Genomic DNA, 18,877 nt, shown 5'->3' with positions numbered 1-18,877 from the left:
TGGATTTATATATAAAGCCACCAAGGTATATTATCATATAATACCAAACTGACTTTGTAAAGCATCCTAAATATTCTTAATTCATGACGGTAAAGGCAGACGCAATGAGCTGTAACACAAAAAACTTTAGCTTTGAGATTAAGCACCCTGGATATGAAACCCAAACTGATCATCAATTCTAGACCACCAATAAACTGAAAGCCAAAACAGTGTATTTTACATTAAGGAAGCAGTATGCAAATGAACATAGAGATTTTTGGCTTTTTCAAGCAGAGATTTCCAGCTTCTTTTGAAAAAGCTGGAAGTTCTGACTGATGTTAGTTGAGATTCCCAAATGTCAATAAGTCAAAAAGCATTTAGACAATTCCTACCATTCACCCCATGTCCGAGGGCTGGTCCCCAGAGAACCTCAGTTTATCCCAAATATATGTTCTATAGAGTGGCGATGGCTTTAACAAGGAAAGAGTCAAAATGTCCATCAACGAAGCACTGCTAAAATAAATTACTGTCACAGCAACATCAGAAAGAGAAGCAAAAAGGTAGCAACTGAACTACAAAGTGATATTAAAGAAGGTACTTTATAAATACGAGATTTCTAGATCCTCCAAAAACTCTCATGAGGTAGAAATCAGTATTAAATGACAGTTTACAGATATAGGAAGAGGTTAAATAGATGCCCAAAGTCACAGAACTCACAAATGGCGGTGACGAGATTTGAACTCCAGGAATCTGGCTCAGAGCCTAAGCTATGTGGCATTTAAATACCATGATGGAGACAGCTACTTACTGACAATGGAAGGCTTCCATCATCTATCCAGTAAGTGGGAACAAGCCTATAAAACTATGTAGCACAGACTGGCATTTCCAAAGAGTATTCTGTATTTGCAAGAAAAAAACACATCCTTTCTACTACATTCATATATTGTTTGAATTATCTTACAATGAGCATATATTACTTTGATAATCAAGACTATGAAACTATTTGCAATTTGAAAAAAAATTTTTATGATTTCATATGCTGCCTCTGTACTTGCTTCTACTTGTAAAAATTAAGGTCTCGGAAATGACATTCATTTACTCATTGTTCTATTATTTCTTCCCGGATCTTAAAGTAAAATCTGTTAATTGTGAAAAGTTTATAGAATGCAGCAAGGTCCAAGTAAGAAAATTTGATTTCATTTTTGCAGGAGTGAAGGATCTTTCAAAACCCGGAAAAAATTCACAATATGTGAAGTGATGAAGCCAGCTATGATTGACTTTGATACTGACTATACTTCTATCTGTCCCCTCCCCCACCCACCATCCAATATTGGAAGAAAATAGATCAAAATGGTAACAGGGATCATTCTGGATCACTTGAACATAGACTCCTAAGCTCCTTACAACAGAGTATTGGGCTTTACTGAGATTTCAATCACAATCTCTCTCTGACATCAGTTTTCTTATCTGAGAGGAAGAGATGCTGATTATTAACTGCTATCTTTATGGAAAGGTGTTTCGAATAAGCTTCAATGAAATGATATGTTATGTACACAGCCAGTACCTTTGGAAGAGTTTACCTATCATTTTTAACCCAGGATTTGTTCTCATAGACACCTAATGCAGGAGGTCCCCAGAGGGACTGAGGGAATGTGACTTTGAAAATCTCTTCTGAATTTTGTGGCTTGGGTGATATGCCCCAGCTGGAACCAGCTTCATCAGTGGAGTCCGCTTCTGTAGGTGCTGGGTGCATTCTGGTTGCAAAGACTCTAGGGATTCCTTTTTCCGTGAGAATCCCTTTAAAACTATCAAGACCCATGATCACACTCTACCTGCACATCACTGTTCATTCCAATCATCTGCTCTCTAGATGAGGCATGCTTGTGTCCCAACACTGATAAATTCAGTGTGTCTTTGAAATCCTGATGCTTCCTCTCCCCAATCCATACCCTCGTTCACACTGCATCTGGGGCCTCCTTCTTCCCTGGGAAGTGTCTCATCCAGCCTCCTGTGTCCCCTCAGAGTCTACTTCTGATCCCTCTTACTGCACGTGAGGGGTGGATATGATGTGTTTTGTTAATGTGTTCAACAGAGAGAGAACTCTTATATTTTGCTCTTTCCCTTATAATAGCATTTGAAAAGGCAGCTCCCTTAAGTGAAAGGGAGGAATTTCAGGCACATTTGACACTGACTTGGTTAGCCTCAATCATTCAAAGAGACTGATCTCTGGAAAGAGGGGGACATTCCCTAGAGTCTACAAATCATCTAGTACTTGACTCCAGATCCAGTTCCTGCTTAAATCATGAAATTCTAGGCAACACTGGAAAGGAAATAGCAAGACTAAGCACAGAGGAGAGGCATAGTGTTCGTGTTAAAAATACAGGGCATTTTATCAGAATGTGGAAAAACAGACTGACAATTGAGTGTTTTTATTTTGTTTTGTTTCTATTCACCAGTAATAAGAAATAAGTGAAAATCACATAAATTTGATTTTAGAAAAAATTTTTTAAATGCCTGCTTGATTTTGAAGTAACTTCTGGTTAAGATTCACCCTGCTAGTCTCTTAAGGTATCATGAAGTCAAGGGGCTTATTTATTTATTTTGTTCACTATGAAATTCCCAAACGCTTATCACAATGCCTGGTTCTCCATGATTACGGAGGAAGGCACTCATCTGGGAGGGGGTGAGGGCTGGACAGAGAAGAGGAATCTGACAACTTCATAAACTGTTATGTACAGGCACTGGAGAACCTTCTAGAGAATGGATCTGCAGAGAAATGCAGCACCTAACTCTCAGAGCTCCTGCCTTAGCTCCTGAATGAAACTGATAATCTCAGCCTAAAATTCCCAAAGGCACGCCTTTTAACTCTGCTACTGTAATTGCTCATGTACATATTAACAGCTCTCAGAAACCTGGACCTCACTGACTAATTGAAACAATCTGTCTTGATATGTAGATGTAATGGTTGTTAATATAAGAGCTATACTCTGGAAGAACAGACCTTAAAAAGATCATTTTCGTAAGCTGTACGACTAACCCTCAGCCTCCCAGGGTGAGCCAATAGGATAAATGTGTTTACTCAGAAGTAACTAATTTATATGGGTCTTTCCCATCCTTAATACAAGAGGTAGTTTCAGGGGAGGGTTTGCTTCTTTAAATGTCCTTTTGATGAATGAATTACATGTTTTCCTTCTCAGGATAGAGCTCCTTACCCTTTAAGACCACGGAGACCAGAAGATGAAGATACAATATGAAAATGTGGATTTCTTAATACGTTTTACGGCTTATTCTTTTAGGGGATTGTCTCCATCAGCAGCTGAGAAGCAGCACTGAACCCGCCAGATAGGACCCCCTCTCCTCCAGAGGCTGGTATGCAATGTGCGGGGGTTGGAGGTGGGGGAGAGACGAGCTAATAAACAAGTAAACAAATCAATAAGTAATTTCGAAAACTGATGCTTGCTATGAAGAAAACGAAGCTGGGTAATAGGAACGAAAGGGGTTGAGCTGAAAGGAGAGAGCATGGAATGTAATAATGGGTAGGATTTAGAAAAGGAATGAGTCATGAGGAGTAACCAGGGAAAGAACATTCTGGACTGAGGACACAGTGCAAAGAGGGGGGGCTCTGGAGGGCTGGGAGGAGTGGGAGCCATATCCGGTAAGGCCTCGTAGGGCAAAGCTGGATCTTTGGATTTATTCAACATGGCCCTGGAAACCACTGGAAGATTTTTAAGCAAAGGAAAAACGTAATGCAATCCAAGGGTTTAGAAGAACATTCTGGTCACTAGATAAGGACTGACTTGTGGAGGGCAAGAGAGAGCTCTCAAGAATCTATAGCAATGGTCAAAGGCTGCCCTGGTGACGGCTTGAACCAGGCTGGAAAGAGTCGGAAAGAAACCAGTGAATTGGGAACGTGCTGTCCAATGTAACTGGAGGTTGGGGTTACAATCCTAACAGCTCACACTGAGCTCTTAGAATGTGCCAGGAGCTGGTGGGAACACTGACCTCTACCACCTCCAAGTAAGCCTGCGGAAAGAGGGTTTGTTTTATTATTGCGGTGTCACTGCACTGTTATGTTTTCCTTTTCTTTTTTTAGCTCTATTTATTTTGATAGAGACAGGGATGGAGCAGAGCAGAGAGGGAGAGAGAAAGAATTTCAAGCACGCTCAGCACTGTCAGCCCCGAGCCTGATGTGGGGCTCCATCTCATGAAACTGTGAGATCATGACCTGAGTCGAAACCAAGGGTCAGACACCTAACCCACTGAGCCCCCCATGCACCCCGCATTACATTCTTCTTGAGTGTACAACAAATAGCATGTAATCAAAACGGGCATAGAATACATACAACACAGAATCTAATATTACATAATCAGAAAATTTTTTTAATTTTAAAAATAAAACAAAAGGCTCTAAAATATTACAGACTAGTCAGTTATCCATGATTTTGTTTTAAACTCAGAAATACAAACTTTGTCACTAGAGATAAGCATCCCTACCCTATCGGCCTTGATTAGCATGTTCTTTCTTGAAACTAATCAGAATCCAATCAGAATTCAGGCACAAGCCACCAGCACCTCTCTTGAAATATCATAATCATCCTCTGCCTTCAGTGTCCATACATGTTTCCTATGGCCAAGTACAGCCAGAAAGACCCTTCTAGAATCTAAGTCAGATAATGTCCACTTTCTCCTGAGGACATTCCAAGGCTTTCCATCGAGGCCGGAGTAAAAGTGACTGAGCTGCCCATGGCCACCAGGCCTTGTACCATCGGGACCATAACTATTTTGCAGACTGTATCCCTGTCACTCTGCCCTTTGCTTGCTCAAACATGCAGGGCAGGTTTCTGCCTCAGGGTCTTTGTACCCTACTAACTAAAAGCCACTTGTGGCCAGGGCATTCTGTGGCCTACACAGAGAAGTCTCTATTAAGCAACTGAATGAACATTACTGATAATTTAGAAATGAAAGAGGAGTGTAAAAACATAATTTAAATATTTCATATAGGGGGCGCCTGGGTGGCTCAGTCGGTTAAGCCTCCAACTTCGGCTCAGGTCAGATCTCACGTTTGTGGGTTCAAGCCCCGCATCAGGCTTTGTGCTGACAGCTAGCTCAGAGCCTGGAGCCTGCTTCCGGTTCTGTGTCTCCTTCTCTCTCTGCCCCTCCCCCTCTCATGCTCTGTCTCTCTCTGTATCAAAAATAAAATAAAACATTAAAAAAAAGTTTTAAATATTTCATATAGCATCAAGGCATGGAAAAGGAGTCCCCATGCAACTACGTGAGGCAGCACTTCCGCCGTGTAGAAAATTCTCATTATTAATCTCTCAGGATATTACAAAAAGAAAAAAAAAAAAAGCTCCAAGGTCAACTGAGTTTGGGAGATTCCCAGTTATGTGAAAATTAATCATGTTTCTCTTAAAAATTAACCCATTATCAAGGAGCAAGAGAAGGTATAGTGGTAAATGTTTCCTGAATGTATTTGACCACAGATCACTTTTTGTGTGGAGCATTTAGACCAACTAACAGAATCCAGAAAATGGGGGCGCCTGGGTGGTTCAGTCAGTTAGGCATCCGACTTCAGCTCAGATCATGATCTCATGGTTCATGGGTTTGAGCCCGGCGTCGGGCTCTGTGCTGACCACTAGCTCAGAGCCTGGAGCCTGTCTTCAGATCCTGTGACTCCTTCTCTCTCTGACCCTCTCCTGCTCACACTATCTCTCTCTGTCTCTCTCAAAAATAAATAAAAACATCAAAAAAAATTTAAAAAAAAGAATCCAGAAAACGTACCAGGGGCTGCCACACATGGTTATAATGTTTTAGCCCGCATTTACCCTGCCAATAAATAAATACGAATCAATAAATTGACAACAGAGAGAGACAGACAGAGACAGAGAGAGACAGAAACAGAGCAAGCGCAAAGGCAGAACCAGGCTGAGAAAGGGCAGATCACAGAACGGGTTTTCCTTCACCTCTAACCTTCCTGGCTCGGGGGACGGTGAACGCAGAAGCATACAGTAAGAAGATTCCCTGAAATACCAAACTTTAGAAACCAATGCAGTAAAGGCTCTAACAGGGAGATTCGGAAATGGAAGCTCTATCTATGGAGTAAGAGCTGGGGTTTAGGAGTCATTTTATTATTAACCCAAATATCTTTCATGTATTAACCTGAGTTTTAAAGCCCTGTCGAATAAGACATCCTCAAACATTCAAGAGAGGAAATTTATATTTCTAAGGAAAAGAAGGTTTTGGGGAGTTTGCCCAGCTGGTGTCTCCATATATCGCAGTAAATGTACCCGGAGCGGTATCTGTGCTCAACACAGAGCTGGGCCGTGCACCCAGGGAGGAAGTTTAGCAGTTTCCTCTCCCTTCCATTAAAGGGGGGAGGGGAAACTATGAAATTCTATGCTGGGAATTTAAAAGGGAGTGAAAAAAATAGACTTTCTTTCAATCCTGCCTTCTTTCTACTCCTTATAAATCTTTCTCACTGTTCTTTCTGAGTGGCGGTGGCACTAAAGAATTTGCTAAAGGCTTTAGATTTAAGATAGCTTGAAACCTTCCTGCTCAAATCTTGACAAGACAAGAAAAAAAAAGGGCAGAGGGGATGCTTCTGAGCCTTATGCCCATAAATCCTCCTGACCCGAACTTACAACACATCTGATCTGACCGCCCAAGGTCTCTAGTTTTGGTGCACAAAGGTCTCCCCGAGTCAGTGGTATTTGAGTTCCTCAGCTTGGAAACAGACCCCGAGAAGAATAGTTTTCAAAGCCTCAAAGCCCTGGGAACAAATGTTATAAAAATAAATAAATCAGTAAGGGGGAGATACTGAATGCTTATAAAGGAAAGAAAAAAAAAAAGGAAGAAGAAAAAAACCCTGAATCCCATCCAGGTGAAGACTTTTAACAACCAGGTCAGATCCCCATAGAAAACTGAACTGTACATAGTTTTTGGTTGGGAAAGAAAAAAAAATGTGAAAATGATCACAAATTCGGCACAAACATCCCTCTTCAAATTTTCTGTAAGTCCTTTGGCTAGGTTCCGATCTAAATTCCATTAGTGTGGTCTGGCACCCTTAAGTCCCCATGTTTTAGGCACAAGAGCCAGTCTAAATGTAAAATACACACCAGATTTCAAAGAAAGTACCAAAAGAGAGAATGTAGAACAGCTCAGTAATAATTTTTTATATTGATTACATGTTGAAATAGTATTACTGTAATGTATTAGGGTATCAATCATAGATTGTTAAAATCAATTAAATTTTAATTGCTTTTCTATTATTATCATATAACATAAATTATAGAAAATAAAATGAATTAGTAAGGTCAAATAAAATCATGTTTTTCTTTTTACCTCTCTTAAGGTGGCTGCCAAAACTTTGAAAGTACCCTGAATGGCTCACATTCCGTTTTCTATCAGACAAATGATGTCCTACATGCTTAAAAATAGACAGAAATGACCAATCCACACAAAACCCATAGTGCAAAGAGCCGACAGCATTTCCTGTTTCTCTCACCTTTTCTCTCTGCGTGTTTTACTACTGGTTCAGCCTTCTCTGAATACTGAAAGCTCTTTGATATTTTTTCCTTCCTGTTATCCAAAGAGCAGTTAAGACTCCAACAAAGTTATTTCTACTGCGTCGGTGATTCTAAAAGCAACCTAGAGCAACGACCAGAACAACAAGGAAATGATTTCTCAAATAAAACGGATGCTGGTTAAGACGCTGCAGACACCGGAGCCTAGATTCTGAAGTCCTACCAGTAAATCTCAGCCACGCCACTTACCTACCCAGACGCTTAGCTGTCCCACCTTGGAGCTCGGTAAGAGCACCTTCCTCATGAGGTAGGTGAGAAGATTAAAGGAGGGACTGTCTGGAAGGTTCCTGCCACAGGTAACACTTCCTAAATGGTGTCTATAGAATCATCATTACAATCAAACCACCAGCACCAGCACCAACACCGTAAGCCTGCCTTTTGGTGGTCGGAGGGCTCTGCTGGGGTCATCAAGTTTCTAGATTGAAACGATCTCCAATTAACCTGAGTTTTCTTTTCACGGTGTCCTCTGCTTTTCTGTGATTCTCAGGACACTTCAACCAGGTATCAGCCCACTACAGACCACAGACACACCATCAAACAGCCCCGAGCCAAGTTCACATCTAAAGAAGACAGTGTGTGATGAGGAGTGTTGGACACCGCAGAGATTTACCACGCCAGGGGCCACGGCTTTTCTGCTTCGCCAAGCTAGTTCTCTGGCTTTGTACGACCAGCCATTCACTCCTCCACAGAGCGTTCTCTAAGTCCTGGGGCCTCCTCACATGTTCTTCTTAATTAACACAGAAGATACACTAAAAGATCAGCGAGATGGAAATGAAGGATTTCACGAGCGAAGGATGAAACATTCCGCTCTAATATAGAATCTTTATTTCAATAAAATCATTAACTAAATTGTAAACAATGCCCTCACCATTTGATGGAGGTCACTACCGAGAAAAATACGCCTGGCCACACCACGGAGCAGCAAACACCAGGTAACCAGGGACAATACCCTTGACACTTCCAATGTTCCGTAAGGACACATGACAAGGAAAACAGGCACTGCCTTAAACACACCCACAAAGCAACTTTTCAGAGAAACCCTGACAATCCCAGGAATTTCAGTAAAGTACAGGGCAGGGTGAAAGAAAGAATGTGATGTGGCCAAACTTATTTTTCATAGAAAAAGTCTCTGGGTGCCTGGGTGGCTCAGCTGGTTAAGCATCAGGCTCTTGACGTTGGCTCTAGTCATGACCTCATGGTTTGTGAGTTCGAGCCCTGCATTGGGCTCTGCACTGACAGAACCGAGCCTGCTTGGGATTCTGTCTCCCTCTCTCTCTCTGCCTCTCCTCTGCTTGCTCTTTCTCTCTCTCTAAAAATAAATAAAAATGAAAAATGAAAAAAAATGTCTCAATCTTCCCTTCATGACAGCTCTCTCTAATGACAAAGGAAGACACTATCAAGTTCATAATGACAATTGTTTTATGAATGAGCCAAGGTGGTTTCATAATGTTTAAGATAAAAGAAATAAAAATTATCATTAATGTCTTCCGGAAATACTTAAATACTTATTTGAATGGGACTCCATTTCTTACCAGGAATACGGAATAAAGGAGGACAGGAGAAAGTGATAAACCTCATTTCCAGAACAGCAGGAACTGACTAAACTGTGAACTTAAATCGAGGAAGGAGGGGCGCCTGGGTGGCTCAGTCGGTTGAGCCTCTGGCTTCGGCTCAGGTCAGATCTCACGTTCGTGGGTTCGAGCCCTGCGTCAGGCTCTGTGCTGACAGCTAGCTCAGAGCCTGGAGCCTGTTTCCGGTTCTGTGTCTCCCTCTCTCTCTGACCCTCCCCCTCTCATACTCTGTCTCTCTCAGTATCAAAAATAAAAAAAAAACATTAAATCGAGGAAGGAGTGGGGCAGTGGGCTTATAAAAGCCTGGGGAAAAACAGAGTTAAAAAACGATAAATAGATTTCTTTAGTGGAAGGCTCTTCAAAAGTCTTTAATATGCCAATATATAAACTACATCTTCAGGAAGGCATTTTGTGTCTAAATTTATTTCCAGCAGAAAAGAAGGGATACATAAAGGAGTATGAGCCAAACTGAACATTTAGTCTGTGCTCTAGAAAATCATACGACTGGGGCATCTGGATGGCTCAGTCGGTAAGTGTGCGGCCTCGGCTCAGGTCATGACCTCACAGTTCCTGAGTTCAAGCCCTGCATCGGGCTCTGTGCTGGCAGCTCAGAGCCTGGATCCTGCTTCGGATTCTGTGTCTCCTTCTCCGTCTGCGCCTCCCCAGCTTACACTCTGACTCTCTCAAAAATAAATAAGCATTAAAAATTTTTGAAAAAAATTAGAAAATAACACTACTGAGGCCAGGGTTCAATATGAAGCTTAGCTTCTGGTGGACGAGCCAGACTGGCATAGCATCCGGCCACGTCGGCAGGAGGGGAGTGGGTGACACTGTGGGAAGCCTCTGTGTATGTCACAAGCACATGAGCTCTCCTGGGTGAAGGCAGGGAGATGCACGTCACCTAGGACATGACCAAAGGGTCCAACAGAAAGAGAACCAAACTGTCTAAGCAGAATGTGACAAGCACATGGGAAGAACCAAGATCCATTTCACAACACAAAAGGCCTAACATTGGCCTGACTCAGGGCAGGAAGATAGGAGGTGGGGCAGACAGGAGGGAAGTCGGGAGCAGCTCAAGGTAGCACCCCCAAGCAGAATGTTCACAGGGGAAAGAAATCACAGAGCGAGGGCAGCCTAATGCAAGCAACTTCGTGCTCCCTGAAGAAAGCGTGACTCTAAGAATGTCGTAGACCAGCACCGGATTGTTCCTCCCACATCGGGCCCACCGAGTGACAAAAAAATTCAATGTATCTTTGTCATGGTTGGAACAGACCCATACTCCTGGGAACATAAACCAGGGGGGCCATGCTATGGACACAGTTTTTAAAACACAGGCCCATACATTCTTTTTCTTTCTTTTTTTCTTTTTTAATAGGGGAAGAGGGAAAGAGAGCTGGGGAGAGAGAGGGATGCAAAACTTGAGAGACTATTGAATGCTGAAAATGAACTGAGAGTTGAAGGGTATGGGGGAGGGAGGAAAAGAGGTAGTGGTGATGGTGGAGGGCACTTATGGGGAAGAGCAGTGGGTGTTGTATGGAAACCAATTTGACAATAAACTATTTAAAAAATAAAATAAAATAAAATAAATGTTTGGTAGAGTTCAAAAAAAATAGGAAGTTCATCTTTTTCTAAAAATTTTTTAATGTTCTATTTATTTTTAGGAGAGAGAGAGAGAGAGTGTGAGCAGGGAAGGGTCAGATAGAGAGGGAGACACAGAATCTGAAACAGGCTTCAGGCTCTGAGCTAGCTGTCAGCACAGAGTCTGATGCAGGGCTTGAACCCATGAACTGTGAGATCATGACCTGAGCTGAAGTCAGGCACTTAACCAACTAAGCTACCCAGGCGCTCCAGGCCCATACATTCTTTATCCATGGTGATGAAATCTCAAAAGCTTTCAAGACCAAAGATGTTTCGTTATTCCTGTTATTTATGATTCAGGCGTAAAAACCAATTTGGTGGTAAAAGCTGACACCCAGAAATGTGAGGCCATTTAGAATATGGAGGTTTCCCACTTTGTGTGAATATTCACTTCACGCTCCAGAAAAATCAGCACATTCAAAGAGTAGAATGTTAGACCCTACTGTGTGTCCTCAGTAATTTGTATAGCAAATGCACCGTAATACCTTTCCAGAAAAAAATCCCGAATTCTAAAACATCTGGCCTCAGGGATTTCAGCCAAGGGAGTGTAGACCTGTAGCATATGGTGATGTGTACAGGGTATACATTAGGAAAAATGCCTTTGCTTCAATTCACTTGCTAGGATGCTCTAAGTAGTGCTGAAATGAACCAGCTGTGAGTTTCCTTGGAAAGGGCACACATAATCAATTTGGATCATTTAAGCTTATTGAAGACTTCAACTCATAAAGTACCAATAAGTCTGAATCAACAACTCCTGCGATCTCTTATGGTAATAAACAAGATTTTAATTACCTTAGACAGCAAGTATGCAAAGAACCTCCACTTTAATGGGGCTATTGGAGGTTTTATCTGGAGATTTCTCTTCGCATTAACTCCAACTTCAGTTATTAGTAGAAACTCTGCGTGATTCAATCCTATTAGTGTTACATGAACCTTTATTTAAGTTACCAGTCACAGAACAGGAAATGAGAGTATGCAGAGGGAAAATCTAGGATAGGGTAGAAGTTGACACAGATAACGGTGGTGGCAGAGGGAAGACAAAGTTGAGCAGCTGTGGAACAACTGGAACAGGACACATCACTGTTTTAATCACTGGAATGTTCTGAGCCATTTCACCTGAAGAATACTTAGTCACATATGCAAAGTCCTTTATGCCATATAAGGTAATATATATATTCACAGGTTTCAAGGATTAGGGAGTGGGCATTTGGGGAGGGTCACCATCCTGAATATCAAAACCTGCAATGATTTCTCTTTATTCCTTCAACTTACCAAGTATCTCCTGCCTCAGGGCCTTTACACACCTCTGTTCTATGGGCAAGCTCCAATTCAACTCTTCCCTTTCAATAAATATCACTTAATAGATTTATAGTTTAATAAATATCCGTCTAGAGGTCTTCCATAGCTCATGACAAAATGTCTCTCCTCAGAGACAATATCCCAACTGCTCTTACACAGCTATTTATGTGACTGCTTGTTCAATTTCTGTGTCATTACCAGAGTGTAATACCTTCAGGGTAAGGGTCTTGTCTTGCTGGTTTACTTTTATATCTCAGTGCCTACACGACAGAAGGCACTCAAGGGAAGGTTGCTGCTAGGCAAGGAAGAAAGCTGCATAATAGAAGGTGAGGGTATCCAGGATCCAAACTGGGTCTTAGCTCCTAGGAATGGCGTTATAATCGGATTCTGACTCTATTTCCTAACTTGCACTGAGCTGTGAAGAATGCTGGCTACTGAAGGGCTTTTAGTTCATTTTTACATGGCCATTTATTTTTCTATTAGACAGGATGTTTTCAAGGGTAGGAGGAACCCCAAGACCAAGTCCAGGATTCCAGCCAGGAAACCGTGGGGAGGTCTGATTTCTGCCTGTGTAGAAAGCTGCTGTAGGTGACCTCAAGGAATTCCCGGGGAGGGGGCGGTGGGTAGCAAAACCTACAAAATTGGGTTTGTTGCAACTGAGCCTCAGGGAGCAAGTCCAGATTCTCGGGGAGCCACATGCTTATAATTCAGGCTGTAGGGCTGGGGCACTGAGGCAGCTGCTGCAGTAAATAACTGAGATCGTGACTTAGCTTCCAGTGGAGCCCAGAGGAACCAGGGACAGCAATATTGTGACCCAACAGGCAAGGTACATTTCCTCTCTAAATTTTTTTTAATGTTTTTAATTTATTTTTGAGTGACAGAGTGAGACAGAGCGAGCAGGGTAGGGTCACAGAGAGAGGGAGTCACAGAATCCAAAGCAGGCTCCAGGCTCTGAGCTAGCTGTCAGCACAGAGCCCGACGCGGGGCTGGAACCCATGAATCGTGAGATCATGACCTGAGCCGAAGCCGGACGCTTAACCGACTGAGCCACCCAGGCGCCCCTGGTACATTTCCCCTCTAAACTCCACAATATGATGGGACAACTTCAAGCAGAAACTCCACAGTACTCAAATGTACTTAAAATGTACTTCCTTTACAGCAGTTACAACGCAACACACCCCTTTCTCGACTTCAAAGTCGTCTTCAACCGTGACATTTTGGGCGGCATAAATCTTTGTCTGGGGGCTGTGCTATTGCTGGGACGTTTAACGGCATCCCTGCTTCTACTCACTGGATTCCGGCAGCCTACCACCACCCCCGACAGTGACAACCACCACCGTTCCCAGACAGTGCAGAACGTCCCCACACGTTGGCTCTAGTTGAGAACCCATCGCACCAATTCAACCACATCTCTTCTCTTGTATACAAGGCCGATAAATAATTTCTCCCATGCAGATAAACGACTACAAGATACATTAGAATTATTGACTTTCATTTTTAATTTCTTAGAAAACAGTATCGTTATATGGAATGAAATAAACCACCTCTGATGGTCAGACTGTAAGAACATCAGGGGGAGTTCCTATTGATAAAGAGCTCAAAGAAAGAGATTTAACATACAATGTTACAGACACGTCTTGAGCAAAAGTGAGCAACTTGCCTCGCATATTTTAACGTTAAATCCGATCCCATTACCTTTGATCTCTTGAAATTCAAGTTCCTCCAAATATACGCCCTAAGTAATTTAACATGTTTATCACATTAAATTAAGAAAAAGCTACAAACCAGATGGGCCTCGATGAGGAGCCCAATTAATACAGGCAGCCTTACCATCTGACATTACTTAAAAGAAATAAATTCAAACAACTTGGTGGAACAATAAATCTGTGCATTGTAGCTGCCATTTCTAATTAGCTTCTGAATTTCAGGGCGCTCTTGGAGTAAAAGAAAACTGGCATATTCATTTAAAGTAGAAAATCTGCAAAAGAAAATGCATTTAGTCCATGCATTTTATTGCAAATATGAATGGACTAGGAGGAGAAGCCAGGCCCATCTCTGCATTAAGGGATGTAATTAGGAACACCGCAGAAGTTTCCAGTTCCTATCTCTAGAGCTCTTCTCTACCAAGGCAGCCGCCGAGATAGGTTTTCAAACTTTCAAAGCACACGTCTTTGTCTGAACAACACTAAATAAGGGACAACCCAACTCCACGACAAAGACGCTTTAGAGAAAAACCAGCTGGCACAAACTATCTGTTGAACTCACACTGAGCAAAAACAGAAGGGAAACCCCAAACTTTTAAAAAGACGCTATAATTTTGCCTCTCGGAATCACGTTTTCCAAGTACAAATAAAGCTAAGCTTTCTAAATTCATTCATAAAAAGAGGAAGAGATCCCACGAAGCAGAAACCCTACTCAGGAGACCTTGAGCAAGTAAGACTAGCTCAGGAAGCCCCACAGATAGACAGGTCCTAATATTCAAAATGTATCAGCTGAACAAGAAGCAACAGGAAGCATTTTCTCAGAATAGCTGTCTCTGATTTCTCCACTAATCGCAGATAAGAAACAAGTTTCTATGTGAATATGAGCATCTACAAAAAAAGAAATACTGCTGGCTCTCTCAGCTGGTAGGGATTCCTCACTTACGCTTCAAGGACGCAGAAACGGTTCAGAAACAGGCTGGAGGAGCCGGGGTGAACGATGAAATCCTATAAATGATGTGCAAATCTATGTGTAAATCCATGTAGTTTCCCTGTAAGAAGGGGGGGTCTCAAGTAGTCACCCGATTATCACAACTTAATAGAGTAGGTCATGACGTAATAGAAGTTACCAAACACTAAGGTCCGGTCAGAGGCTCGAACCCATTGAGTTCCTCCACAAACTTGTACAGCGTACCGCATGGGGAGCCAAACAGTCAGCAGCCTTGGTCATGATGAAACGTCAAAATAAGGTTAGCCGTAACAGGCATGAGCTGTCTCCACCCAACATGAATGGAGGAGTTTAGAGGCTTGTTCTCTCCTGCCCTCCTTCTCTCACCAAAAACATACAAAGCATCTAATGGACTCCCACCTTTCTTCTGTCTAGCAGCATGGATCTTTGAGAACAAAGGAAAGGCAAAATGGCACCATTGATCCCAGCAAGGTGAGACACGAGTTATACCACCAATGGCCGCAGCCTCTTTCTCAACAGCGGGCAAGAGCAAACAAACCTCCCAACAACTGTCCTGCTGACAGTTCTGAGACTCCTCTTCATATATCAACTAACTTTTCTCTTTTCGAAAGGGTGAAAACAGTCCCCTGAGTTTCACAGAGAATTTCACCTTTAGAACGTGGGACTTCAGAAACAGAGTAAAGACATTGTGTCAAAATCCTCAGCCATGGAGAAGTCTCCTCCAATCATGGCGCCCGGGACTTCCCCATGCTCCTCCAGTTAAACAAAGATGAGAAGTGTGTGGAGGGCTATGCACCTGTCACGCTGTATTTAAAAGATTTCCAGAGGAAAAGGTATGGAGGGTGCGCGTTTGGTTTGCAAAGTCACTGGGGGGGGGGGGGGTAAACCCGAGGCATCTCAGTAACGCGAAGACCCAAAGCAGGGCTATGCTTGACATCTCGACTTGTTCTCACCTCCACAGGAAAGCGCCTCCCATTGATGCTGTGTTCAGAACCTGCAGAACCATTGCTATGGCCCCAGTGAAATTCCACCTTCTCGGCTTTGAATCTGCCAGGCAGGCCGGCACCACTGACAAAATAGTCGTCCTTTAGAAGGATGGCAACTGTATGAAACGGAAGGGAAGGGAAACAAAGTGAGTTTCAAAACAAAACTTGAATGACATCTTCTGCTGCTGCAAATAAAGTCCATGGTTACATGATGTGAATTATTTCCTCACGCTCCTGTTTGAAAAACAAGTCAAAAACACTAGTTTGAATAAATTAGCACAATCTAGCTGCAGAATGTTCTCAACCACCAGTTCACTCTAAATCATGAAAATTCCCAGGGAATGATCTCAGAATTTCCTATGTATTTCATAGATAGAAGAAAAAAAAAAGAAAGAAAGAAAAAGAATGGAGGTAAGAGGAGAGTAAGTCACTGTGATTTACTACTGCTTAAGTCCGCCTAACAATCAAAATGATCTGGAGAGTGAGATCTTTCTTTTTGTAAGCCTGGATTTCTGGGGCTACCCTAAGGTTCAAGGTCTGGAATAAGATGGGAAAAACATATGAGAAGGAAGATGTAAGAGGCACCTTTCTTTAATTAGAAAGTTTAGGCAAAGACATCATTAAATAAAATTTGCAGCTTCATCCAATTTTGAGGCAGTATCAGCGGGCACACAGCCAGAGTTAGGGTTATATTCACTGTATTTGATAATGGTGCCCAGGAAAATGCTGGGAAAATTTGATTCATTAAGTCATTCAAATTATTGCAGATAACTAGATTTAATTTAGTGCTTCTTTGTATTTGATGTATAGAAAAATTTTACTTAACCCAATCCAAAGGAACACCTAAAAAATTCAATAACATAGGGAACCTTGGTCCATTTAAACCCTAACTTTCAAACACATAGCCCTTTTCCTTGAAACACAAGAAACAGAAAATGAGAACAAATAACTTGGATTTATACTAGCATAACAATTATTCTCCCAAAAGGAATGTAATATCCAAATGCATAACAGATTTTATTTTATAAGTGATACATTCCTTTTTCTGTTTGTTTTGTAAAGTGAATTCATTCATTCATTCATTCATTCCACAAACACTTATTGGGTGCTAAATATGGGTGAAATGCCAACCAATATACTTCAGGTTTTGTGATAAACAGTCGAACTTGTGTAAGAAAAGCTCTTGTATCCTGTCTCTTCTTCCTAAAGAGATCCTAGTTCGAGCTTTAGAGAGAAATCCTGCATGAAAATTAGGTCTCCATAAAAGATCGGGACTAGACTAATGACCCATCTCTAAAAGAGCGCAATTAGTTTCAGTTCTTCTCTATATAAAGGAAGCATTAAAAGCAAGTAAAGGAAACCTGTTAGTATAAATCTCTTCTTATTGCATTCAAAAGACAATTTTTCTCCAACTTCTGAAAAATATACAGTGAATGTTCAATTAGTGGGACAGCGAATTAAGAGCTGAAACAAAGTTAAAGCAAGCGTGTCTTGCGCTGATTAAACATGCTCCTGCATGGTTTCACCTTTGCTGTATGCTAGGCATGTTTAAGCAGGGGTAGGCAAACGTTCTCTGCAAACGACAGTATAGTAAATATTTAAAGCTCTGTGGGCATGAGAGTCCCTGTTGCAACAACCCAACGTTGTCTCTGTAGCAGGAGGCAGCCATACACAATACATAAATGAATGCGTAAAACTATGTTTCAATAAAACTTTATCCAAACTAAAATACGGATATAATTTTCATGTGTCATGGAGTCTTACTCTAGCATTTTTTTTCCAATCCTTACAAACACAAGAACTATCAGGGGCTATCGTGTGGTGATCTCTAAAATACATTAAGGTATTTTAGAAGAGAAAATATATTAAACCAATCACACGCCTTTAGTTGGAAAGCCAAAATACCTATGAATTAGCTCAGTAGTGTCTTAAATACTGTTGATTACTCTCAGGCTGTTATCAATTCTATACCTAACATTCTGCATCCAAAGGATGAAGAAGCCAAAACGTTTTGAATGCATCTGTTATGATACACCCAGGGACTCAGCAGTATCTTATAAATATTTGATTTTACCTAAATCATTTATGTCTCTGTCAGGGGTCATTTTACTTGTTTTATATGAATAATTAAAAGCATAATTAGGGAACCGTACAATCTGAAACATTCATCTCATTTTTCATTTTACTGTATCTTTCACTATAGCACACAGCATGCTACGTGTATGCACCCCTCCCTCCCCAACTCCTGAACGTGGCTTATCGTTTGGTTTACCTATAAATGTGAGAAGTGACAACTTTCCAAACTATCACGTCACCAATTTCAGAGGCCCAGTGATGACACAGAGCCATTTCAAAACAAAATGATCCCAAAGTGCTTACTACAAAACACAGAATGTCTGCAGAGCCAGTAGCTCAGAAGACGGACAGACCTGGGTTGGAACCTAGTTCTGCCACTTCATGGGAGCATGACCTTGGGCAAGTTACCTGACTCCTCTCTGCCTCAGTTTCCACCACTGTTCAAATGGCAGTAACAGGGCCTACACAGCAAGGCTGTTTTGATGCCTGGAGGAGATCACACGTGGAAAGCCCTTAATAAACCCAAGAAGCACACATTCAATGGAGATTACTGTCAAACTCCCGTGTAGAGATAAGGATGGAGCGGATGTACAGCATAGAGGGGCTCCCGCCCCCAAGCAATTAAGCAAAGATCAGAAGTGCTGAATAGATGCTTTGAATTCATTCTCACACAGAGTAAAAACGTATTTCCTGTTCTTGATTCTTTCTATGCCTTGGTCACATCAAGGGGAAAAAAACTCAATCTAGTGCTGATATGCTCTCCACACTTCCTTGATATTCATTCATTTCCCACTTGTACTCAAGAGTAAGTATTATGCCAAATTTAGTAATTTTGGCAATTCTGATTTATTTTCATAGGCCACAGACATACATGTTTCTAGAAGTCTATCCATGTTGGATGGCACTGGTCTTCCCACTGAGGGGTTGGCAGAAAAATTTCCTTTATAATCAATTCATTTAATTAAAATAGAGTCAAGTGAGAGAGAAACAGCAAGGAGATAATTCTATATAGAAAGAAAGGAAGGAAGGGAGGGAGGGAGAGAGAGAGAGAGAGGAAGAAAGAAAGAAAGAAAGA

The 18,877-nt window shown here is 41.7% G+C and overlaps 1 protein-coding gene across 3 annotated transcripts in view; it reads right to left on the bottom strand.

Moving 5' to 3' along the window:
* Nucleotides 1-18,877, bottom strand: part of PTPRG (protein tyrosine phosphatase receptor type G) — a 712,019-nt gene that overhangs the window by 271,852 nt on the left and 421,290 nt on the right. For all 3 annotated transcript variants that reach the window (XM_029916842.1, XM_029916841.1, XM_029916840.1), the window contains exon 4: nucleotides 15,694-15,842. In XM_029916842.1, coding sequence (XP_029772702.1) covers nucleotides 15,694-15,842 — 149 coding nt within the window. The remainder of the gene's footprint in view (nucleotides 1-15,693; nucleotides 15,843-18,877) is intronic.

The sequence above is a fragment of the Suricata suricatta genome, chromosome 12 (genome assembly GCF_006229205.1).
Source record: "Suricata suricatta isolate VVHF042 chromosome 12, meerkat_22Aug2017_6uvM2_HiC, whole genome shotgun sequence".
In the NCBI taxonomy this organism is placed as follows: Eukaryota; Metazoa; Chordata; class Mammalia; order Carnivora; family Herpestidae; genus Suricata; species Suricata suricatta.
This window is presented reverse-complemented; position numbering and strand designations above follow the sequence as displayed.